Consider the following 26270-nt stretch of genomic DNA (forward strand, 5'->3'; position numbering starts at 1 on the left):
CTTCTTTTTTTTTTTTTTTTTTTTGTTTATGGGCTTTTATTTTATTTTATTTTTTACAAACTTCCAGGCCTTTCAATGTGAGAATAAACCATATTAAAAAAAGAAAAAATCAAATCAGTCAACTACTTTAGAATAATTTATTAGGATTTTAAAATCGAAATAATCGAAAACAAAACAGAAAAAACATCAACAAAAAAAAAAAAAAAAAAAAAACAAGGAAATAAGAAAATCATTGCTGTAAAGCTTGGCGGGGGATGTCCCAAATCTTTAACTGACCTCTTGTGGAGCCACAAGCTCCGTTCAAAGTATTGGCCCTTTTCCTTACATCAACACAAAAGGACATTGTTAAACTCAATATACAAGGGGAACAAGATTTCAAAACAGAAAAATATACTTTCTTTTTTTTTTCTGAAAATAAGTCTTAATGCCGCAGAATTATCCACACGTCGTCTGCTTTTTACCAATATTAGTACTATTTTCATTTGTAAGGTAAAAAATAACTTATTGCTTTATTGTAAGTTAAAAAGTTACAGTGTTGGTGTCCAGCAGTAGTTTAATGTCGTGTCCCGGCCGGCCTGACGGAGGAACGTACCGGCTGAAGCAGGAAGTTACTTCAAGTGTCTCGCTGCGCCGAACTATCACACAGGCTACTTGTTTTTTTTTTTTTGTTTTGTTTTTTTTTTTTTTTATATATTTTTAGCGCGTGTTGAATTTGTTCTGGCTGTTTTTTGTTTTGTTTTTTTGTGTTTTTTTTTTTTTTGTTTGTTTTTTTGTTGTTTTTTTTTGTTTGTTTTTTTTTTCCTGCCAGCCAGTGTTTTTTTCGTCAGAGCCGGCTGGGAGCAGACCCTGTTACATTTCAGGTTCCCTGTCCAAACCCATCCCCACCCACTTCCCCCTCCTCTCTGTTCACCACTACACAGAGCAGCAACGATATATATTCAATAACATGTCGTAGGTCGAGGAGCACAAACCCATGAAGACGAGAGCATGGAGATGGGGTGGTGGGGCGGGCAGATAAACCAAAATGGAACAGGGCGATTGATTCAGTACCAAAAAAAAAAACGGGGCAACAGAAACGCTCCTTCGTTGCCGCAAGTAGTTCCATATTACACCGTGATGTATGCGCACAAACACTCACACACACTCAGACGCGATCCACATGCACCTTCAGTCGTGATCGGAGGACATGAACGTTATCGTGATGTTTACTACATTTGTTTCTCTGAGAATGTCCTTCATTTATTTTTCGCGGCGGAACACCACGTAAAAGAATTCCAAAAAAAAAAAAAAATGGATAACCAAAAAAAATAATAATAATAATAATTAAGAGGTGAACCGCGCAAAAAAGATATTAAAAAAAAAAAAGTCAAGTTGAACCCCCCCCAACCCCACCAACCCCAAATTTCTCCTGTTTAAGGTCGTTTATACCTCCGCAATCCCATCGCTCGACCTTAAGTAGATTTCCAAGACGGCGCGGGAGATCCGATTCACCGTTTCGTTGGAAATTGGATTATTAAAAAAAATTAAAAAAAAAAAAAAAAGAAGTCACTGTTGCTTTTTTTTCCTCCACAACCAAAGCAAAGCGATGACTTTTTTTTTTAACAAAAAAAAAAAAAAAAAAAAAAAAAAACTAGCTGAACACCAGACCAACTCTTTGAGGTGTTTCTCCTCGACCGCCAGCGACTGGCCGGTGCCGCACACACAGGACCCATGGATGCCGATGAAACCCTACTGAGATGTGATGTGAGAGCGATGACATCCAGTCGAGTTGCTGTTAACCCTTTTCCCAAACCAACCAATGACATGCCAGCTGGTTCAGTAGTCCCTCCATCCCCCCCCACCCCCCCAAACCTCCCACCCCACCCCACCCCACCCCCGCCCCGACGTCTATGTACAATATCTTACAGGAAGACATAAAAACATTGCTTTAAAACCAATTACAGAATAAAATACCTCACAGATTATCATTATTATGTCAATATTAATAACAATATTACAAAGGTTTGTTTTTAAAGACTATCAAAATATACATTTTTTTGTTGGTTTTTTTTTTCAATGTTTCCGTGATGTTTAAAAAAAATGACACTTTGTCGGATTTGTTCGTTGTGATGCTAAAAATGTTTTTGTTTTGTTGGGTTTTTTTGGGGGGGGAGAAAACGCCTTTTTTCTCTTCGACGGCGTTTTCCCCCCGCGGGAATTTTTTGTAGGTGAAACGGCGTAACATGTTGAAATGAAATAATAAGGAGTAAAAAATATTGTCCGTTTTCAGTGATGACAAACTTTTTTCCTCAGATTTTTTTTTTTTTTTTTTTCTTTTTCTTCCCCGCAATTTTCCTTCCGGTTTAAAAAAAGAGAAACGGTGTCACGGGAAGTCGAATTGCTCGGCTGTGTGAGGACGACAGAAGAGAGGCGGGAATATTATGCTAAAGTGAGATTAGTATAGCAAAACAGAGTTCGGGTTTTTTTGTTGTTTTTTTTTAAAAAGATATTCAGTCGGTGGGTGGAGCCGCAGGGAGCCGGGACGTCCCAGGAGAACCTGCAGCCAGCCAATCAGGTTGTGCCGTCAGTGGGGCACCCAGCATTTTGATTCGCTACTCGGCAACGGAGAGCCCATCAAACCTTCTGCGACCTGAGTCTTCTCAGTGGTAGCCATTAGTGAACGCAGTAGCAATCAGAGGACCCTGGGAACACACACACACACAAACACACACATTAGTGCAATTTCTATTTATTGTGTGTGCACAAATGGGCATGCTTATGGTCAGCGTGTGTGTGGTGACAGAGTGAATGACCTACTCCTAGACCGTGGCCGAACCCTGTGCTGGGGGCCGGGCTCGCAGCGCTGATGTAGCTGCTGACTCCTGAGTCCTGATTGGCTGCGGCGTACAAGTCAGCCATTGGTCCGGGGCTGCTGGTGCCCAGGAAACCAGCTGTGCGTGAAGGGGTGGAGCCTGCAAGACAGAGGAGACAACACTAGAGGGCATTGTACACACAGACGTCTAAAAATATTCTTTTATTTGTCAAAGGAGGCCATTGTACTTTACCTAAGGGCAAGCATGCAAGTACACTGACAAGAGCAGGATTTAAGGCCAGGGAAATGTCTGGAGCTAGAACGTCTTCCAGGTTGTGTGTGTGTGTGTGTGTGTGTGTGTGTGTGTGTGTGAGGGCGGTTCCAGACGAATTACATTTTTAACAGTTAAATCATTTCATCATTTCATTAGATGTCGAATTGAGAAAACGTCAGAGCAGATAACATGTCCGTCAAGTCCTCGACTGCCGTTGGCGTCAGAAAACAAAGTCGGATCTTTTTTTTTTTTTCAAATTATAAAAATGAAAATGGACGCCCGATGACAGGTTTACAATTAAAAACATGCCGCCGAAACACCTTTGCATTTCACGTCCGTCGCTGCACCTAAACTGTTGTGACAAAGAGACGACCGGCGGCCATTTTGATGTTTGTTTTTTGCAGGATAAACACGGGGCCTCATCAATAACACGAGTTACGGACCTGCAGGACAGTTTCCTTGCCGGGAGCTTACACAACAGAAAACTATTAATTGTAGTTAACTCTATCTATTGCGTGTTCCTTATCACCACGCACATACACGTTGCTGCCGACAATCAGGAAAAAACAATGTTTGTTCGCCGCGGACGTCGTAATCTGGGTTTTTGAGCGACGTTTTAATCGGCGTCTGAAGTCATAGATTTGTTTGGTTCTTTCCTTCTTGTTTTCTGTGCTTACAGCTTTTAAAAGCCGCCCCAAAAGGGCCCGTGAAGATCGCTGTACATTGGAATTCACCAGCTTCACTTTTTGTTTTTGTTGTTTTTCGATTGTCCGGTTACAAATACCAGAGAATCCACGAGGACTGGGGACAACAGTGGGGAATAACAGCCGCAGAGCTGGAAAGCGGGGGAAGCTTTAAGCCCGGCCTTTCTGCTATTACAACAGATGTGTTCTGGTTATTTTGGGTCGGAGGAGATAACAGGAAGAGGTGTTGTAGCGACTCCTGGTTTCCAGAACAAAAAGTCAAAACAATCGCAGGTACGACCTCATATGACAAAAACAGGGGAGGTGAAAATGTGTTTTCTGTTTTGTTTTTTTTTTTTCAGATTTGAAAAAGACAGCTAGTTAACGTTTCCTGAAACGACGCCGCCGCTGTTTTATTTTCACCTTTTTGTCAAAACGGGCAGGTGACAAATCCTTCTGCCCTGACAGATCCGTGCAACATTTATTTTTCCCCCTTCCTTTACGTGAAAATCTTAGTTTCGGTCTAAAATTGCGCACACGTACCTCGAACGACTGCTGCGGCGGCGGCGGCTGCCATTGGTCCATAAGCGGTCAGGGGGATGGCTGAGGGGAACAGCAGATGAACGGTTACATCACCAATCCGTATATTTCATCGCATTTTTTTTGCCCAAAAATCATCATCCGCTCACACAGGGTCGGGGTTTAACAAACGGGTGAACCTTTCTGCGTGAAGATCAGAATTCAGGGCAGTAGTTAAAGATGCTAAGTCATGATTTATAAATAGAGGCGTCACAGAAAAGCTAAAATCATTAACATGTTGAGGGATTTTTTTTTCGATGGTAACAAATACGCCTCTGCACCCTTTGATCGCACCCCTTTGTTTCATCTTGTTATGAAACCGATATCCCTTCTGTCAGGAGGTGATGGACGGACCGTCCACGCAACACCCCCTCCAACCCTGACGACACCTGAAGAAAGATACTTTGATATTTCGGTTGCGAATGTGAAGACGGGATCCTTCTGCCGCGGCCGTTCCGTGCTAATGAAGTTCCAGCGAGCGGCTGGTTTTTAGCCGGGATGAGGCGGCGGGCTGCGAGCGTTCGCCGCTTTTTCAAGTGGAACATCGCGTTGTTGTCTTTTAACATTATGATCAGAAACTAAACAAACAAGCTACTCGGCAATTAACGGGAGGCGCTGATAGGGGGAGCCGGACCTGCACTTTTCCCCGGGACCGGATAAGTAAAGCAAACAGCCTATAACGAAACACGTTTGCCAAAGTGTATCCCCCCCGACGCGTCGAATTGTTTCTCTTATACAGAGATCACCAAGTGTGTGTGTGTGTTGTGTGTTCTGGGCGGGTTGCAGATGGTGCTGTTGTCGTCTGATTTCCAGAAATCCACGAATGTGTGTAAACCGACGTTACGTAAAAGTAACACCGGGAGGTCAAAAACATTCTCACAAAGTTAAACAACGTGATCAAAAAAGCGAAAATGATCAGAAGACCGTTTATTTTGCCTTCATCGCGGATCCGCTATGTGTGTGTGTGTGTGTGTGTGTGTGTGTGTGTGCGCACAAAATATTTGCCAACAACTAGCAGGGATAGTTTGAGCTCATGTTTTTGCCGGAGCTGCAAACTTAGAAAACCCCTGACTTGGTGATCCCCCCCCCCCCAAAAAAAAACCCTGAAATACGTGAGAAACCAAAACGTCGGCTTTTTATCGGAAACTGGACGTTAAAAGAGATGTTCTGGTGACGGAAGGAGGTCTGATGGGGATCCGGGGAGGAGCGCACTGACCTGCCAGCTCGGGGGGGTGAGACGATGTCAGGAGGGGGGTCCTCTCTAAATGGAATTCTGGAGGCAAAAAGGTCGAGAGAGAGAGAGAGAGAGAGAGAGAGAGAGAACACTTTGTAAATACAGTTCGTCTCGGCAGGATGCGAAACATGAAAGTGACAAAAAAGTTATTTTTGCGGGGCAGAATCTTTTGTGAGGACGAGCAGGAAGGTGGAGCGGGGAGGAGAGGAAAAAGGAGGGGCGGCGCGGCCGAGTCAAAGGAAGGCGATGCGAGCCGATAAAATAAACAAGAGAGGACGACGAGGGGAAGCCGGGATAAAAATAATAGAAAGGAGCGGGACATCGACGGGAGGATTTCAGGACAACGCGATTAATTACGTGCGGGCGCATATGTGTGTGTGGACATGTGACCCCACACACCTCTCCCATCGAGTACAAAGTGACATTTCATTTTCAGGACGTACCTGGGAACTGGTAGGTGTATCCGGGTGCGATCCCGGAGTAACTACGGCTGGTGTAGGTTGTTGTCTGGAACCCTGGATAGCCTGACGAGAAAAAAGGAAACTCCTCTCAGCGGGAGACGGAGGGATGGATGGGAGCCCACTGAGGCCGCTGTTACAATACAGTGCATTTCAGTATTTCTGAAAAAGTGTAAAATGAAATTCTCATTTTGCAGAAAATGACATTTTTTACATTGAATTGTTCACAAAAACATCAGTTAGGTTAACGGCATTGTGGTGTTAGCAAGTAGCGCTGACGTCTGTTGTTAAAATCAATTAAACATAGCTATACATCCATAAGGAGTGATAACAGGAAATTGGTTTGACTGCAGCTTTTTTGCAGGAAATTATGTTTTTATTTATCTGAGTTTTCAACTCAATTTTAAATGTAAAATCTCTGCAGAATGGGAGCCGATGCCTGCACATTTGCTGTCCCGACAGTCCACCAGGGGGAGCCAGAGATCAGTAGATGGCACTCTGCTCTTGGTTTGTTTTTCTCAATGAGGATTTTTATTCCGCTGTGTGACTGTGACCTCTAAATCTTAAATGCACCTTGAATGTGTTTTATTGTGCAGTAAATAGACGGGTGTAAAAACACTCCGAGGGGCCGGTAAGGTCCACCGGATTTGGCCTCGAGGGGGAAAAAAAACAACCCATAAACAGGTCACGGCGTGCGTCGAGCTTCCACGTCACAGCAGATGGTGAGTCTGGTGCGGTCGAACGTTTATAAGAAATCAATTAAAGGATGGAAATGTTTGGGTGGGCCGGAAAAAGTTAGTGTATTCTCGAGCCCCGTCGTGACAGAAGCCCGACCTTCCCGATATCACATTTACTACACTGAATGCTAATGCTAATGCTAAAGCCCCAGACGCACGCTATCCCGGGTCTTACCCAACATGCCGATGCCCAGCATGAAAGCGTCCATCCCATAGGGCATCACTCTGGACCGGCCCCGGGCCGAGCCCGTCGGCGTCATCACCTCCTTGGGCTGCGCTTTCTTGCACTCCACCTGCAGACAAAAAAGACGGCGTTCAGCGGGCGCCGAGAACGGGGACGGACGCCGACGGGACGGGAAAACCCCGTGCAAAAAACGTTACCATTTTGTTGTTGATCTCGTGGAAGTGGATCTCGCAAACTTTCTCCACCACGTCTTCGTTCTCGAATGTTACAAAACCGAAGCCTGGGGGACAAAAGCAGAAGGCAACGTGACGGGCTTTTATAGTCTGGATACAATCAGCGCAGCCATTTTGGCACGCGGCTCCCAAATAACAGGAAAAATCCAATACCCCGGAGGTCCGGTATAAATATATTACAAAATCACTTTGGGTCAGATGTCAGATACAAACCAAATAAATTAACTCCATGTACCCCTGGGATAACATCGATAATAATTTATTCATTCAATAATGCGGAAATTATTACTAGTGTTATAATTCCTATCAATTATTATCATTATTATTATTATTATAATGACTGACTGATGAAAATAATAATAATAATGATATATTATGACATGATTACCACCCATGATTTTTATCGAAAACAATAATAGTTCAATTTTTGTTTAAATGGGCGCGCATTTAGGTATAAAAAGAAAAATGGCACAGTATCACCAACTTTTTTCCCCTTTGATTTTTTTTTTTTTTTTTTGCATAATATCCTCATTTTTTACTTGCAGCCACTATTATATTATATCCTCTCTCGCCGTTTTCCACCGGCATCCCTTTCACTCGACGTTCCCGGGATATTGGAAACATTACGCGTGCGACGTGTCCTGAGTCTAACAGCGTTTAATAGATATAAATACAGCTATATTACCCAAGTTGTCACGCGCGTGTCGGATCGTAATATCTTTCTAAATTCTCAGGGAGGGTTTTTCAAAACTCGGGATTAATAGGGGCGAGGATGAGGAAAGAGGAAGACGGGGCCGTTGCACGGAGATCCAAGTGACTGTCTCATTAAGCAGCCTTCCTCGCTGCCTCCGCCAAGACGCGAGCGGCCCATGACACGGGACTTACGTCATCCCGAGCTGCTGACGGAGCAGCTGTCGGCGATCCGGAGGGGCACGGCGGGGCGTGGCGCCGCGCGGTAACCGACACACATCTATCTACCTCTGCCGCGGTTAACTTTGCCGACACACACACACACACAGGCTGACCCTTCGCCGCGAGCCTCGGTGGGCCCGGCCACCTCTCGCTGACAAAGACAAATGAAAGGGGGGGGGGGGGGGGGGGGAGCAGGAGGACGGGGAGCGACAAAGGAGAAATTCTAGACAGGGTTCGACCCTCCGTCAGCAAGTGACTTCACCGCGCCGCTTCTGGGTTCTCTCCTCCTTTTCTGCCTCTTTGTTCCCGTCTTTCTTTCACAACTTAGTGTGCCAGCACATATTACCATAATGCATGTGTGTGTGTGTGTGTGTGTGTTGCCATACGCACCTCTGTGTCTGTTGGTTGTTTTGTCAAACATGAGCATCGCATCGTCGACCTGCGAGAACAAAGCGGCGAATAGATGAGCTCGGACATATTAACACACACACATCATTACACAGCATGGGGCGCCATTGTCCCCGCCGCCGCTTTCCGAGGCGAGAGGGGAAAACAGATGGGAGAGGGTGGCGTGGGGGGGGGGGGGGGGGAAGCGAGGGAGGGGCGACAGGTGACAGAGGAGGAAGAGAAGAAGAAAGAGGAAGATGTGAAGGGTTAAGTTTCGTGTGTGTGTGTGTGTGTGTGTGTGTGAATGCATGTAGATATATGAAATTAAACCATCGAACGGGGGGAAAGTTTCCCGTCATGGCCGCCTTTCCTCTCCGCCACCCTTTCACTCGGCCCCCCTCTACAAAGTTTACAATTTCCATGGAGACCTTGTAAAGAATTTCAATTAGAGGAGCGCGGCCCCCACCCCGCGCCCTCCCCCGCCCTCCTCCGCCTCCCGCCGACCAAACACATTTCAGCGAGCACAGCCGAGGGAGAGGGTATTTGGCAGCCGAGTGAATAACGAGGTTTAAAAGATAAAGTTTTGATGAAGACTTAAATTCTGCTGATGAAGATTTGGGATCAGAGGTGGGGAACGGAACACTCGGTCAACACGCTCTCCTTTTATTCGCCCCTGCGCTCTCTTTTTGCACCTCGCTCCGCCGCCCTATTCATTAACCCCCACCTCCCACCTCCTCCTTCTTCTCGTCGTCCTCCTCCTCCTCCGCCTTTCACCCGCACTCGTCCTTCACTGGCAGGGAAAGTTTGCAGCTTCAATCTCCCGAAGCCCCGATGGCACGAGGGAGCCAAGGCTGGGATCATCACTCGTGGAAATAACCTGTTTGTTTTCCGATATTAAGTGAACCCCCCCTCCCCTCCCCTTCCGCCCCGCGAGGCGGGGAGGGGCTGCTAAAACCAGGAAATCTGCAACACGGCACTTTTTACATTGGAGAGGTGTGACTGCACGGCTATTTTCATTGGGCCGCCGCGCTGAAACCCAAACCAGCGTAACATGAGCGGCGGAGGCCTCCGGATGACCAGGCCATCCGATTTCTAACCTTTACCTCGGATGAAAAACACACGCGCCTCCGGGCCGGCTGGAAACGTGCGTCCCGCCGGATCGGAAAAAGCGGGGTTTTCATCGCTAAATGAGATGACGATGGAAAGAGAGAAGATCAAGGTTGCCTCTGCAATCTCCCTGACCCTTTTTACCCTCATCCTTCTCGACATACAGCACCCCCCACCACACACACACACACACACACACGCGCGCGGCAGGGAGCGCGTGCACGCGGCTACCCCTCCCCTCGGTGTCCTTCATTGAGTTTATTCCATCCTCCCCTCCTGCGTTCCGCTCTTCCGGTCTTCCAAACTCAATGACACAGCAGAGCGCGGCGGTGCAGGACAGTGAGCAGACAGCTGCGAGCCAACATGTTATCATAAGAGTAAGGTTACACGCGCCGATAGCGCCCCCGTTAGCATTAGCAGCGTCTATTCCGGAGAGGGGATGGCGGACGGCTAGCGCTACGGTAGCACGCCCGTGTCTTGTATGGGAATAAAATGGTGCGCCGTCTCGGGGGAGATCCTGTCACGTGCGCAGGCTTATGCCGTGGTCGCGCACCGGCACCCCTGCCCTTGCCAAAACCAATAAGAAGACGATCTCCGATGTCCACTGCCCCGGGGTGCTGTAAGACAATCTGATTGGATAGCTGTGGGGGTCTGAGATTGGCTTAGCGGCGGCTCAGTCGCTAACTACTCAGCACTCGCTGCAGAGTGCGGGAAGGAAAAAAAAAAAAAAAAAAAAAAAAGTTAAGGTCATATTCTCATGGAGTTGTGGCGCGTTCGGGGGGCGGCGCCGGAGCGGGGTTTAAATAAGTGCATCTGGCTTTTAATGAAGGCTGCAGTTATTTGTCTGAAGAACAAGCGTTAGCTGACAAGTCCATTACATTCTTCCTCTTCTTTTTTTTTTTTTTTTTTTTTGCTTATGAAAAGGTGGCATTCACATTTTTCCCTGCTGTCTCCTCACATCCCTCTCTCTCCCTCTCTCTCTAAACAGGCCAGCAGACAAAGTGTTCAGTCAAGCCTCCTAATTGCCAGCTCACATGGGTGAGTGGAGTCCCAACTTTTCCCGTCTGCCCTGTCCGCGCTGCATTTCTCATCTTCCTACACTCACTGCTCCGGCCTGTTCAAGTGTATCCGGAGTTTTATGCAAAAAAAAAAAAAAAAAAAACGGGGGGAATTTTACACCCCCCCCCCCCCCCATTTATGGCAATCTTAAGGCATAAACACAGGGATTCGGTTCGGACGGGACGCCAGAACGAGAGGCCTTAAATGCTTATTATCGCCCCTCGTCGGTTAAAAACACGGACAGACTCGGCATTCACCCTCGGCCAGAGGGCAGGGAGACGTCCTCGACGCCCCGTCGGGGCGAGGAGGGATTACGAGACATCTGATTCCCCTCGTCCGACCGATTTCTCACACGTTTTCTTAGCGACCGGCTGGGTTTTCCTCCGATTCCTCGCGAAACGGGCACCTGACGTATCAACGAAGGAGCCGTTCTCGTCGCGGCCGCTCTCAGAAGTATGCTAAAAACAACAAACTGGAGCTTTCATCAAAGAGTTGTAGAAAATGCATAGTGCATTCTGTGTTTTCCCTCAGAGGCGGTGCCACGCTATGAAAATAAACAGGACACTGAGCGCCAATCCATCCCAACCTGCACCTTGTAACCAGGCTCAGATAATAAACAAGAAATACCTCCCGCTCAGCAGGAATGCACTGTGGGATTGGCGCTATCCATGATACAGCTTTGGTCTCACGTGTCCAAACAGTCCAAATATTCCCTCATCCCGCGGAGGGAGCGCTGTCTTAGATACGAGTGCATGTAATCACCGGCGAAAAGGGATTCGGCACAGAGTGGCAAACAGCCGCTAGACACACACACACACACACACGCACAAGGTGACAAAACACGACGCGCATCGTAATATCCACCTCCCGAGGAATACATCAGGAGCCGCCCGCGCCGACCAGGCCGGCTCTGACATTACCCAAATTTACATCAGCACCTGAAATATGGAAATACGGCCCCGTCTGGGGGGGAAAACAAGAGCCAGACACGACGCGAGAGGGAGGTCGCGCCGTTCACGTGGTCCCGGCCCATTACGGCCCCGCCTCATACGGCGATGCTCACTTTTATTAGACGGCGAGCCGCCTGATCACAGACAGCCGACACACACACACACACACACACACTCGGTCAGCGGTTGTGACGGACGGACCGCTGGCTGCTCCCCATCCAGTCTAATGTATGCAGCCTCAGCTCCTCTCGCAGCGTCAAGACTCACATACACACACCGCTTCTTTCCATTCATGCAAATACACACACACACACTTCTTTTTTTTTTTTTTTTTTTTAAGGAAACAAAAAACAAAAAAAAACAAAAAAAACACTGGATTACAGTGGGACAATGGGGGAAAAGCAGGTCACCACGGCAACAGGCTGAGAGGGACTGGAACAGTGTGTGTGTGTGGGATGGGAGAGGCGTCTGAGGTTGTGATTTTGGGTAAGGTGGGGAGTGTGTGCATGTGTGTGTGTGTGTGTGTGTGGTGAAGGGGCAGCTGTTGCATTTGATTAGCTGCGACTAAAAAGCTCCAACTCTACTTAAACACACTCCCGACCCTCCTAAAGTGTACTTAACTCCGAAGTAAGCCGACGGCGCACGCATGCTCGCTCCTCTGCTGCATTTACAGCCCATCATATTGGGTGTTTTTCCGTTTCATAGTCACTTTTCTCCCTCGCTATCTCAACATTCCTCCTTTTCTCTGCCCTTCAACCCTTCCGAGTTCCCCTCCCTCTCACTCTATGGGGGGTTGCTTCTTCCCTTTCAGTCCCCCGCCATCTTCCTCTTTCCCCCCCCCCTCCCTTCCCCTCGCTGCCTTTTTTTTTTTTTTTTTTTTTCCCCTCCTCCCTCCCTCCCTCTCCCCAGCCACTCATCTGTCTCCACAGCATGTGTTTGCCTTTCACCAAATTTCATTCAAAGGAGCTGAGCAGGACACGGTTTGAATGCGGGAGCCAGCGAAATGCAAGATAACATCAGAAAAGAGCAAAAAAAAAAAAAAAAAAACAGCCACCGTGGAGATAAACTAACCTACAAATTAAATGTTGTACCTGGCAGAGCAGAACCACTGATGAACAAAGCGCTCTATCTTTTCTTTCTTTCCGTCCCCTTTCATTTCTCGCTCGCCGATAATCTGACTTTTAAGACGCGTTTGTACTTTCCGTGCCGCTCGACGAGGGAAGCGTCTGCGGGGTTTTTTTTTGAATGCGCAGAGAAAAGGGGTGAATCTATAACAGGTGCATAATCCATTCCAGAGTATTTACAAAGATGGGGGCGACAACACAGACAGACGGCGGCTTGGCATCTGCGTCGCGTTTACCTTTCCGAACTGGTCGAAGTATTGCTTCACGTCTTCGATGGTGGTATTGACTGACAGCCCTCCGACAAAGATCTTCTTTGTCCTGGTCACCAGCTAGCAATACGGGAAAAAAAAAAAAAAACGAAGAAAGCAGTTTTCCAGTAATTAAATCAGGCGGGGGGGAGATGGTAGTGATAGAGAGACTTTTGGGCGGTTGGTGTTTATCTAATTACAGAGTTTGCCGAAAGTAATTCGGAGCATTCAAGCTAATTCGGTTTTGTTCGAGGTCTGTGTGTTTATGTGCGTGTGTGTGTGTGTGTGTGTGTGTGTCCAGGTGAGCGGGGTAAAGCAAAGCACAGGGTCACCATCAGTCCAGATATCAGTTTACATGATTTTTCTGTGCTCTGTTTCAGCAACGGTTCCACTGGCAGGACATTTCTGCATCTGTCTGCTGTAATTACTGAGTCCTGTTCATTTTCAGATTTATTTTGAATTTTCATTTTTTTTTTTTTTTTTCAAGAAACGCATTCTTTATTCTTAGGTCATTTTAAGATTATTTTTCACCGTATTTTTTTTTTTCTTTTAATTTAATTTCCATTTTTCTTTTCAGGTCGTTTCCAGCTAATCGAAAAAACTTTTTTTTTTAATCCAATTTATGCAGGACATTTTGCTTTTCCCTGCCATTTCCAAATGTTTTTGCCAGGACCGGGAGGATTGTACCGTCCAACTGTCTCCAGAGGTGTCACGGGGTCACGCCGCCACGCTCGACAACTGTATTCCCGGCCCGCCTCGGTCACGTGTTCGGACTCTAATCCCGACCGGCCGGCCAACCGGCGTCGGGCAATCAGAGGTGACACGACTTCATCCACTCCCACCCCCTCGTCCCCGATGGCGTTAACCCGCTCCGTCTGCACTCACCTTAGGCTGGGCCCGCCGGGGGAACGCCACCTTTGGATCAATCTGTGAGGAAGAGAAGAGTGGAGATTTGAAAACTGGTAAGAAAAGAATGATGGGGCGCGTCATAGCAACGCGCCGTTGCAGCCCGAAGGGCACGCGGGATAAATCTGAAGAAGCATCGTTCCCTTATTTTCGCCACGGAGTGTGTGTCGTCCCCCCCCCCCCGACCAACGCCGCCCGGCGTGGCGGATCAGATTGGGCCCAACCGAACCAAAAATAGCTATAAATGTGATCAGAGCGTGGCAGAAAAAAGAGGTGTCCTTCAGGTGAACCCCCCAGCGGATAAATATTTGAGGTAAAATCCCGCGTGCTCGACGCCGAGGAGGCGGGGAGGCGGCGCCGCCGGGTCACGTGATGACGCGGAGGCGTGACCGGCGATGAGGTGTATCAGGATTAGTAAACGTTTCATTTGTGAGATTATGATCATTTTCTACGGTTTTATCCCCCGTGAGCTGCAAGGACGACTTGTTTATGTTTTCATTTCACGTTATTTTCCTTTAGTTTGCCAAAAGGCACCGCATTCAACGCATTCAAAATGTTGCAGACGTCTAATACCCACAGGTTATGTGATATTATTATTATTATTAGCATCTTTGAATTGTTATGTAAAAGTTCAACCGGGGATTCCCACTGATATGTGTCGTGGAGTCCGGGGAAGCGAATCTCGACCTGCCCCGGCGGCTGAGCCATTAAGCGTGAATGTCCCTGCAGGAATCAATTAATCATCAATTTTTCAATAAACCAGAATTAGCTAAATTGCAGAGCCTCCGAGTCAGAAGCCATGTGAAGGCCAGTGTGTCCAGAAATAGAGCACATGCTAATCTGCCTGCATGTATAGTAGAGCCTTGTTTACGCGTAACCCCCCCACACACACACACACACACACACCCCTCCACCCCCCGCCCCTTCAAAAAAAAGTCCACATACGCACCGCCTCGGACAAACACAAACAAAACACACACATGAATACGTGCTCTGAAGCGCGCAAATTATTTTTACACACGTGTTGAGAGACACAACTGGATGCAGCTTCGACGCGAACTAAGCAAGGACACGTCCAAAAACCAACATGTGAGACTCCCGACATGTTGCAGATGGATATACTGTAGGTATATATATAAATATATATATATATACATTTTTTTTAACCTCGCAAATCCGACCAACCTCCATTTTGGATTAGCCAGATTCGACTATATCCATATTTCTCCCCGGTGGAATGTCTCGGCATCGGTCAAGGTTATAGATAAAATTAGAAGCAAATGAGTTTTGAATGAGCTGGCCTTTAATAATGCTAAATATGCAAAGCCTGGCCTGGCATTTTAAATGTGTGCGGAATCTGGTGTTATTCTCACTCGAGCCTACGAGAGAGATTATTTTAGGTCACGGAACCTTGTAGTGTATTACGGTCTTAGAGTTCCATCTTTGTTCTAATAATTGGATGTGTGAAGAAAACCCCTTGTGTTTCGTGCAGCCGGAGTTATTGAACTGATATTGGCCGCTGAAAGGGGGCCGCCAGATGGCGAGGAATACGTACTTATAACGTGACATGCAGACAAGAGATTTCCAAAACAATCCCCTCATCTTTCTCCCGCGGTAATTTCTCCATTCTGATGACAAATCTACAGACAAAAATATCCTGGAGGACCTTTAAGTGGCTGAGATTTACCACCGCTTGGAGAGCGCGACGCCGCCGCCGCCGCCGCCGCCGCGCTACCAAAAGATGCAGCTGCATCGCCCTTGGGGAAGGATTGCGGAAAAACATTGCACCTTGAAGTGGGACAAAGACAAGAAGAATCATGTCACCTCCAGCTGGTCGGAGCAAAAAATACCGAGGTGACAAGGGCGCGCGCACACACACACACACACACACACACAGCGCCGCCGTCCACGACGACGGCACGACGCTCGTGAGAAACAAGGCGGAATTCTGGGTCAGGTTTAACGATGCAGAGGTGCAGCCTGGCGCCGTGTGGTTTCTGCACGGCGGCTGCATTTTCCCCGGCTCAAATCGGGGCTCGGAGACAAGAAAAGACAAAGAATATTCTTTCTGATATCGAAAGCTAACCCGTGGATGCATCGAGGAAGGCCGACCCGAATAATGACGCGCTCATCGTTTCTTGCTGATCTTGAGGCTAATTTCAAAGTTGCTAATTTACCTCTATCCTCCCACCCGTAATATACATAAACAGACGTCAATTCACTGATGGAGGGGGAACAAAATAGCGATTAGCATCATGCTAAGACGGATTTCGAAGCTAATAGCATGTTGCGTCGTATTCCGGGGCGCGATGTCACAGTCGGGATCCGCCGCCGCAAAGAGGGAAACCGCAATCAATGCAACACGGCGTAACTTCACCTCGGTCCGATCGCCAGCACCCCAACCCCCCCGAAAAAAAAGCAAAAACTGCGATATAATAAAAAACGCCTCTGGTGGCCGAAGCACGAGTGTCAACCTGACCTTTGAGGGAAAACGAAATCACGATAAAATGAGCCGTGATGTAATTCCCGAGAAGGCTACGTTCTCACCTGTGTGTGCGCGCAATATCAATAAGCATCGATTTTTTAATAATTTTAAATACAGAAATGCGACGCGAGGTCTACATCTGCAAACGGATCGCTGCAAAACTTACTCTAGCTGTTTATCATGGCTGAGGTTATAATTATTGGAAAGAGGCTGTAATGAAGGTTGATGGTCACCTTTAAAAAGCAGCTGACAGCTGCTTTGGAGTCACCCAGAGCTAATCTCAGGTCCAAACTAATCAACGGCTCCGCATCTCAACACTCGCCACTTCTGAATGTCATTTTCCGGTTTAATACGGCAGAAAACAAACCTCCGTTTGCCCGTGATAAAGAAGAGTCCATTAAATTTTGTGGACCTCGGAGGTCTTGTTTGGCTCCACGTCGGGTTTGGCTGAGGCTTTGTCTTTTTTTTTTTTTTTTTTTTTAATGATAATGATACCTCCTGGTTACCGAAACACTCGTGGGAAACGGGCAACGTGTTCTCTTTCAACCTCCGACGAGAGCCTGCTGAGAGGTAACAGTCCCCGGTGAATTTGTCACCCCACCTGCCTTTAACTGTGTTAACAAGGCTGCAGGACAGGAGCCGCCTCGGGCCATTATGTGGCAGCGGCGGATATTTAACAGGGAGATACCAGATCATCGCATTTGGCTTCATTCGGGGGTTCTTTAGCAATCGTCGGTCGGAAAAACAAAAACAAACACACCCAATATGTTGCTTTTTTTCAGTGGAGAGCTCTTAAAAAGGTTACCAGCTAGACTAGGTTAGGCCTAATGCATCTGCAGCGGCGCTACTATGGCTACAGTCATGCCATGCTGTTAAAAAATCATTCCACTCCAGCGAAAAAACAGAATGTATCTAAAATGTAATTTCTACATCTGGCCGTACTCGAGAGGGAGGCTAAGATAAATGAGAACTAAAGCATCTATCGGACCGGTGGATTAGCCTTGAGGAAGACAGATAGGCCACAAAGCAAAAGTAAAATGGCTTAGCCAGGTCACTGTTTGCAACACTCAGAAATAGCTCTTCACGTCTGGAACAGAGGGGGGCTGACATTTGAGAAGTGACTCAACGATGTTGCCGTCTCAATCGGGCTCCCCCATATGAGAAGTTAAACCTTTAAAGGTGGAGGGAAAAAAAAAAAAAAAAATCCCCACCCATACAGTGAGAGTTATAGCTGAGTGTTTGTGAAATGCTCTGACTAACATCCTGCTTCATGACATCCAACCTCCGCCCGCTCCGTCTACGCAGCGCAGTGACAGCACAGCCTATGGTACGATTTTTAGTGGTTTTAGCTTTTTTTAAGGAAACTAATCTACAACCGATAGTCACCTCACGACGTGGCCCGGCGGCGCGTCCACCGGTGCGACGCGCTGAAAAACACACACACAAAAAAAAAAAAAAAAAAAAAAAAAAAAAAAAAGGGAAAAAGAACGTCAAATCAACACACACAGGAGAAAAAAAAACAACTTGCAGCCAGAACCCGCGCAGATAGGTAGAGCGGATGGCGTGGAGAGCGACGGAGGAGAAGAGGAGGAGGAGGAGGAGAGAGGGGGGGGGTGAAGTAGAAAAAACAGAGAGAAAGGGAAGGCATTCATTTGGAAAACAGAGTCGGCCCATGAGAAAGTGGGCCTGTCCGGCGTGGCGGTGCAGCGGGGCCGTCCCAGCAGGCAGCCCCTCTGATTTCATTAATTAACAGGACAAAGAGTACAAAACAGATGGGCCCGGAGAGGAACTGGGGCTCCCGTGCTGCACCCACAGGCACGCAGCCGTGCACGCACGCATACATCCCCTCGTAATCTAGCGCAAACATAAACAATAACACGCACGGGGATGGCCGGCCCGGGCGCGATTGTATTAATGTAACACTTCGGGACAAAAAAAAATGCATAAATAAACCCGTGGCGACGCGCGCCGTGACATAATAAGGCCGGGCCATACCGAGAAAACGGATGGGTCCGGAGCACGGTTAGCATTCTCATAAATAAACAAATATCGGAACGTGCCAGAGCCAATAACGAAAACGGTTTGCCTCTCGGGTCGAGGGTTCTAATTCCAACGTGAATTATTGCTTGTGTCAGCGGAAATTCCATCCGCAGAAATATCACCTCGGGTGATTTTCAGTTTTGTTTTTTTTTTTTCTTTTGCTAAAAATCATTTTTACCCGGTCGTTTATTTTTATTTATTCTTCGGTACGTTTTTGCCAATTAATTGTTAATTTGTTGGATTTTTTTTGGAGACGATTTTTGTGCGGATTTTCAGATTCATTTTTTTAAAGCTAGTCAGATTGATAGTGACATTTTTCCCCCCAGTTTTTTTTTTTAAAAATCAATTCAGTCATTTGATGAGGAGAATAGTTACCCCGCTGGCGGGACGGTAAGATAATTCTATAAAAGTCCCTCTTCCTGCCTGTACCTTCATCCACGCCAAGGCAACCGGTCTGAATGGTCAACAAATAGCAGCCCGGATCTTGGAAGAACACGAGGTCAGCTTTGTTTAGGAGAACCGTTGGAGAAGTACAAGAAAAACCGCTTCAGGCCCGTTCGGACGCAAAGGTCCGAACTTGACAACCGGTCCTATTTTTCTAAGCCTCAAACGCAGAAATCAAGTCGGACGAACCCGCCGAGTCACACACGGACAGACGGCGCTGCCGGCCGCCCCATTAGGACAATATAATCAATATAAGCCAAACAAAAAGCTATTAACACGCAAAGACACAAAAGGAGCTGGCGTGTAAGCGCGAGGGTGGGAGAGCTCCAGAACGACGAAGCGAAAGATGGAGAGAAGAGCCAGCACATCTGAACAATGGCACGGTAATTAGTTAACGAAGCCGACTAATGAGGACTCCCACCCACTCGCGCACCCGGCCCGGACCCCGGCTCCCGGATCCGCCGGTGCCACGCCAGGCCGGCCCGCCGTGACGTCGGTGGACGGCGCGCACGTGGCGCTCGGAGAAGACACCCGATCCACCTGGGGAGAGCCGTCCCGCTTATCCCCAGATCTGAGGCCGAGCGCGGACCTCGGAAGCCCAATCCAGTTTGCTTCCTTCAATCCGATTAGTTGCTTTTTCAGATCTATACTAATTACAGCACGACCGCGCCGCCGCTCCTCCTCCTCCTCCTCCTCCTCCTCCACCTTCACTCATCCATCTGCTCCGTCTTGTCCACGTCAGCGTTAACCGTTAATCTCCGAACGGGAGCCGGGGTGGAGACGCCCAGACAGCCAGGTGTCCGCCGAAGAAGGAGCGGGACGGACGCTACGTTAGCATTGGCCGAACGTTAGCCCCGGCCGTTAGCCGAGCATGTAGCATACTTGCATAGCCGACCGAGGAACGGGTCGTTCTTCGTCCCGTGCGTTTAGCGTTTCTTTACCACGAGTTAAAGAGTCGGCGAATCCGGGATATTAGAACGTCCTCCGAGAAATAGCCTTTTGGTCGGAAGTCTGACAAAGGAGGGATCCTTTTTTTTGAAATACTTGTTGTTTAGTTTATTATTTCGGCTTGAACTGCAGCCCTTAAACGATTCACCGATTTGTTTTTAAACCACTCGACGGCAGACTGGCATGAAGTCGCTTTTTAAGTCCGCAACCACAAAGCGCCTCAACTCCGGAGAAATTCAACAAAAACAAAGAAGGAAAGAAAAACTGCCTCATGACCGGATGATCAGTTCCAACGCGGGGCAACAGATAACAAATGATATGAAAAGAAAATAACGTTTGCGTGTCTCCATCGCTGTCGGGGACAGTTTTGGGCCCCCTTAAGTTAAACCTTAAAATGACAAAATCCAAAATAACGCGCCGCTTCCGAAGCTAACGACAGGCAGATGGGGCAGATGCTGCCTGCTGCACGTCAAAGATGGCCGACGTTCGGCCATTCGGTGACGCAAAAAGACGCCTCGCGGAGCCCCAAATGAGAAAAACCGTCTCGGCAACCTCCGTCGCGGATCGCGTCTCCCGCAAACACGCGGCGAGCGCTCTGGAATCTGCGGTAAACCCGACTTAATCCTCGCGCGTCTAAGAAGCGTTGGCGTTTTTCAAAGGGGTATCTGCCTGATCTCGTCGTTCCTCTTTGCCGCTTCCAACGCGGGATTTCTCCGAGAAAACAAATACCAGTTGTGCCCTTCTTCTGTGTCCAGAAAAGCGGCACGCCGCCGCCCCGGGGCCGCACTCTGCCCCGACAGGAAATCTAGCAGACCGCTCTCTTAAAGCAAAACATAACCTCTCTATTGTTGTGTGCGGCCGTTCCACGTGCACAGGTGCTTTTTTTTCAAAAAAAAAAATGGATAATGCACTACTGGATGTAACAGAACTGTAAATGTTTAATACCGAGCTGAGCCGGTTCCGCCGCGGACCTTGCACCTGTTAATGTGGCGTTCATCTCCGCCGCCGAACCCCCCCCCCCCCCCCCCCCCACGTGTCCTCACACTGCACTCCGTTGATCTCCGACATCCCTTTCATGTCACGTCTTTATCCTTCCTGTTTCATGCCTCGCAGCCTCTTTTTCTCACCGAAAAAGGTTTCGCTTGGAAACGGCGGGTCGAGAAAGAGAGAGAGAGAGAGAGAAAACGGCATCAAATGTTCTTCCTCATTCCAGGGAAGACCTCTCTCCCGCTCTTCCTCACGTCTCCTTCTGATCAAACAATGCTGATCCTCGTCTGTCTGCGGAGGGGAAGTCCCAAAGTGACGCCGGCGAATGGCGTCTTTCCAGAAAATAAGGTGAATGCTAAAATACCGCGTGTCACGGGGGTTACCGGAGGTTAGCGGAGGCCCCGACGCCAACAAACGGGTGTTACCGTTAGCCGACGCGATGATATCCAAACGTTTCCTCGCCAAATGCTAAATCGCCACATCTGGTTCTGCTCGGCGGCGCCATTTTTTTTAAAATTCGCAATCCGCCTTATCCGCAATCCGAATTATCGACGTACCATTCAACGCGTCGAGCCCCGCGCGTCCTCGTCTGAGAATTTTGGGGAAGGAGGCCGACGATAGCGAGCGCGATTCTGAATGAAATGTCACGTCTCCTCCTCCAGACTCCCCCCCAGACACACACACACACACACACACACAGCGTCTGGGAGTCGCCATTACGCCGTTCCGTTTATCGGCCCCCGACGCCTGACCTCGCCGGCCGAGGTTCACAACAAACACACACTTCAGACCGGTAGGAGGAGGTGAGGTGACTCACAGGATTATTTCTTATGTTTTCTCTTTTGAGAAAAGTTGTAAAAGTGAAAGCGGGAACGGGTCGTTTCATCCACGCGTTAGGGATCAATTATCTCCAAACATAAAACTGCTCATATCTGGACTTTTGCGGAAAAAAAAAAAAAAAAAAAAAAAAAAAAGAACAGCTCAGAGCCCAAAGCTACGAGACTCGTCGTTACTCTAAAGTGCCTGCGAGTGTTTGACGGTTAATTCGCAACGGCGCCGAAGTTGTTATGGCGACGTAAATCCCATCGGGCTGTGCAGCTCCGGCGCCGTCTCCTGCGGCCGGGTGTCACCCCCGGCAACAGGCTCGCTCCAACAACTAACCAACTTCACCTCCCTCTGCTCCCGGCCCTCGCCGCCTCTCCACACCGCTGCTTTTCACTCTCAAATGAGCCTATTTAGTGTTTGCCTGCATGCATGCGCGTTTATGTGCATGTGTGTGTGTGTGTGTGTGTGTGTGTGTGTGTGTTTACGGAAGGCCCCAAACCGACGAAGGACACACCCAGTCCCCGCTCCATCTACGACCATCTACATGACCAAAACAGCAACCTTCACACCTTCATAGATATTCAAATGTGAGACAGCCTACATGAATCGGTTCCTTCAAGGGGGTGGGGGGGGCTTCCTGTGTGTGTGTGTGTGTGTGTGAACCACAGCCACGTGCCAAAACACACGCATTCCCATCTGGGCAAGGGGGGGGTGGGTGGTCGAACCTCCGACCCGACCATTTGAGACAGAAAACCGGAGAAAAACCCAACAGAGACGCTCCAGAACCTCCAAAAAGCTGAAGGAAGCTTCGTCTGGAACGTCACACACACCTCCAAGAACCACTGACACAACGGTTTCCTTCCCGCTAACTGGAGAACCCACAGAGACGCCGCGGCAAAAACCATACTGTTGTTTTCAAGGAAGAAGAAGAAGAAGAAGAGGAAGAAGAAGAAGAAGAAGAAGGGGAGGAAAGACGCTGGAGAGCTTCTATGCATAAACCCCCGCGAGGGTGGGGGGTTGGGTGGGGGGGGGGGTGGGGGGTTCTGCAGGGGCTCCTGCCCCCATTCAGGTCCCCCAGGTAACCATGGCGATGGAGACCAAGAAAGAACGCTTTCATGTTGGCGCCCTGAACCAGGATTTGGAGGGGGAAATGAGCAGAGAGGGGGAGGAGGAGGAGGAGGAGGCCAAGGAGGGGGGGGGGCAAAATGTAATACTCAACTTTACAAGCCATACGGTGGGAGGTTAAACGGGAGGGGGGAGGCAACACGGAATCGTGTGTGTGTGTGTGTGTGTGTGTGTGTGTGTGTGTGAGGGTCTCAACTCACCGTCTTGGAGTCCAACTCGTGTCTGTTTTGCGCCAAAACCTTCTCCACGCCGGCTTGTTCCGCGTACGTCACGAAGCCGAAGCCCCTGCAAAGGGAAGGGGGGGGAGGCAAGAGTGGGGGGGCAGAAGGGCAAGTTAGGAGCTGGAGGGGAGGGAGGGGGGCAGGGGGGGGGGGCAAAAAAAAAAACAACAAAAAAAAAAGATGGCCGCCTCACCTCGACCTCTTGGTGACGGGGTCCCGCATCACCATGCACTCCTTCACCTCCCCGAATTTGCAGAAGTACTCCTTCAGGCCCTCTGCGGGACAGGAGACAAGCACTGAGCAAGGCAAACACACACACACACATGCACACATGCACACATGCACAGATGCATACACACACACACACACCCCTCTTTCCCGGCTAGGCCACAAACAAAGCTCCGCTCCGGTGACGGCTGCTGTTTTGACATCGCGGGAACTGGACGCGGGGACGCGCTTGTGCGCCTGCGCGCACGGCTCTTAGAATAAACGGACGACACACACGCACGCCGATACGATCTCGCAACTTCTGGGATCAATAATCGATCGCTGTGCACATACGAATTGGCACACGCATGCAAGCACGCAAGCGCGGGAATAACAATAATAATAATAATAATAACAGAAACGGACGTGTGGTCGTACGTGCACGCGTTTCCTGCGTTAATCTCCCCGCGTCTCGGCGAGTCCAAATCCCCCGGGTGGGAGGGGTGTGTGTGTGTGTGTGTGTGTGTGTGTGGAGAGGGGGGGGGGCGATCCGCTGTTTTAACTGTTTCCGAACTCCACGCGTGTTCCGATCGCGCCACGTCGAGTCGGGGTAGAGAAAGAGGGGGGGGGGGGCGTGCGTGTACGCGTGTGCGTGGGACAGGAGTCCTTTCATTCCGTGCGGGACGGCTCACCTTGCGTCGTCTGCCAACTCAGACCGCCGATGAACATTTTGCTGGATGAGGAGAAACACAGGCGGTTAGAGTCACGCAGGATCACGCACGTCTGCGTGTGGGAGGGAGGGAAAGGGGAGGGGGGGTAATAATGCATCAATAAAGTAAGAAGAAAAAAAGCATCGGCCATGTTGCGAAGTCACCAATCGGCCAGTCGGGCCGTTTTAATCCCCTGGAGGAGGAGGAGGAAGCAGAAGCTTCTCCAGAGGATGGTGGACAACTTGGAGCGAAAGCTGGCCTGCTGGAGAAGATCGAGGTGGACGGAGGAGGAGAAGAAGAAGAAGCGGAGCAGCGGTGCGTCTCCTCCGCTGAGTGGATCCATCCCACACACACACACACACACACACACACACACGCAGGCAGGCAGGCAGGCATGCACGCTCACACGCACACGGCGTGCTCGTCTTTTGTCTCGGCGCGGCTCCGCTTCCCGCACTGAACTCCACGAAAGTCCAAGGTGAACTCGGAGTCGGAGCGGCGGAGGCTCCGGGCCCGGGGACCGGGCCCCGGCTGGAGGAGAGGGGGGGGGGGGTGGAGGTGGAGGAGGGGTGGAGGAAGGGGAGGGGGGGGGGTGGAGGGCGGCTTTTTTTTTTTTTTTTTTTTTTACCAGGGGTCGTGGGGGGAGGCGTCCGTGCCGGAGGACAGGCTGCTCGGGCTCCCTTCCGCGTCCATTCCGCTCGCCGCTGCTGGATTCCCGCACTGAGAGGCGAGGAGAGGCAGTGGAGCTTCACCGCTGCTGCTGCTCCAGACTCAGGGGCGGGGAGGGGGGGGGGGGGTTAATAGGAGGAGGGGTGAGCGAGGAAACACACACACACACACATATGCATGCATGCACACACACATGCATGCACACACAAGCGCGCTCACAGGAAGAAGCTCCGCCCCCACCTCGTTTTCCCGTAGCCTACCCCAGCTTCGGACCTCCTCCCTCCCTCCTGCACGTTGCCGCCTCCATGCACGCTCTTTCTCTCTCTCCCTCTCTCTCTCTCTTTCCTCCTCCTCCTCCTCCTCCTCTTCCTCTCCTCTCCCTCCCGCCTCTCGCCATTGGCTGGTCTGGACAGCGTGGTCCATTAAAGCCTGTTTTGAATGTTGTGAGAGCTCTTTTTTTTTTTTTCTCTCTTAACGCTGCGTTGTGATGTGTTGGGGGGCTCTGTGGGGGGGGGGAGTCGAATGGGAGTGAGAATGCAAATGTGCAAATGGTGGAATTTCGCCTTGTGTTTTCAAATTAAGTCGACGTTAATAAGTTGGGAAGCGCCGCCGCCGCCGCCGCTGCACAGCGGCAGAGGTCAAATGTTAAGGAGGGCGACGGATTCGACCCAAGATGGTCGCCGGGAGTTAAGACGGCGGCGGCGGCGGAGTCTTCCCGCTTTCTCTTTGCCAAAAGGGTCGGTTTATTACCGAGGAAATTAGCCTTTCGGCTCCGTGTGTTTGCCCGCCCGACGTGCTGGAGGATTACATAAGGCCGGGCCGAGTTTAATGAAACTCGGCGGAGGGGTGGAGTACGGGCCGAGGAGCGATCCGTCTTCGCTTTTTTTTTTTTTTTTTTTATTAAATCCTCAAAAAAAACTCCCCCACACGTGTATACATATGTTTATTTGGAATGAACTCCCTTGTCCGTGCAAAAGCCAGCCTGCAGGGGAGGAGCTTGACCGGTGCGATTTGTTTACATTTATTCATCCGTCATCTATCCTGCGCCGGGGGGGGGTCGCGGTCGGGCCGGAGCCGCGATTGGACGACGGGCCGGATCACCCGTAAGAGGTGAACATCCGCACGTCATGAACATGCAAACTCCTCGTCGGAATTGAACCGTCCTACGGTCGCGTTTTGCAACGTGTTTATTTCAGTACGGAACCCGTTTGTAATGGTGTCAATGTGAAATCTGAAAAAGGGCCTTCTGCAGCTTCGCCAGCCGTGCTCAGCGCAGACGAAGCAAAAAGCGATAAAGGAAACGCCGTATTTGAGCGTCTGAAAGGTGTTTTCCGTGGGAAGCCGCGCAGATCGTAATCTCCCCAACCGAAGAGGAGAGGCAGGTGGCGGTGGGTTTTTTTCTCGCTCGCCGTCGCATTCCTAAAATACTTTTTCGTCGTGTTCTCGGCTCGTATTCACGGGCCGCTCTCTCCTCGCCGTCGTCCGGGGCCCCGTTCTCGCTCACGTGTCCCCCGAAACCGCCACCCCCTTCGTCCAAATCCATCGCATTCCCCTGAAAGCGCAGCTTTGTGCGGCTTCCCTCCATCTTCACCATTCCTCATTTGGTCTTACTTTTGTCTTCACGTGACCCGAACCTGGTAAGTGAGAGATTAGCGGCATTACTCCCCCTCCGAGCCGGTCAGCTGAGCGCCTTCGTCATGAACCTCGGGTAGCTGCGGACAAAAAAAAAAAAAACAAACAGGT

At 49.5% G+C, this 26270-nt stretch overlaps 1 protein-coding gene across 2 annotated transcripts; it reads right to left on the bottom strand.

Moving 5' to 3' along the window:
- Positions 1-2120: 2120 nt before the first annotated feature.
- On the bottom strand, positions 2121-24828 carry LOC147222401 (RNA-binding protein Musashi homolog 1-like). 2 transcript variants are annotated; one of them, XM_086167823.1, is made up of 14 exons: positions 24487-24828; positions 23841-23881; positions 23135-23216; positions 22921-23005; positions 13846-13887; positions 12949-13041; positions 8476-8524; positions 7138-7220; positions 6932-7049; positions 6005-6085; positions 5544-5600; positions 4292-4351; positions 2797-2951; positions 2121-2681 (listed from the first exon to the last, which is right to left on the bottom strand). In XM_086167823.1, exons 1-14 carry the CDS (start codon positions 24549-24551, stop codon positions 2640-2642), a joined length of 1053 nt encoding a protein of 350 aa, XP_086023949.1. In that variant the 5' UTR covers positions 24552-24828; the 3' UTR covers positions 2121-2639. The 2 variants fall into 2 exon arrangements, with proteins under 2 accessions (XP_086023949.1, XP_086023948.1); XM_086167822.1 differs by lacking the exon at positions 24487-24828 and having other exon boundaries at positions 23841-24130.
- Between the last annotated feature and the right edge of the window lie 1442 nt (positions 24829-26270).

This window comes from Fistularia commersonii, chromosome 21, assembly GCF_037954325.1.
Source record: "Fistularia commersonii isolate RoL2024-O1a breed Wild chromosome 21, RoL_Fcom_v1.0, whole genome shotgun sequence".
Lineage (NCBI taxonomy): Eukaryota > Metazoa > Chordata > Actinopteri > Syngnathiformes > Fistulariidae > Fistularia > Fistularia commersonii.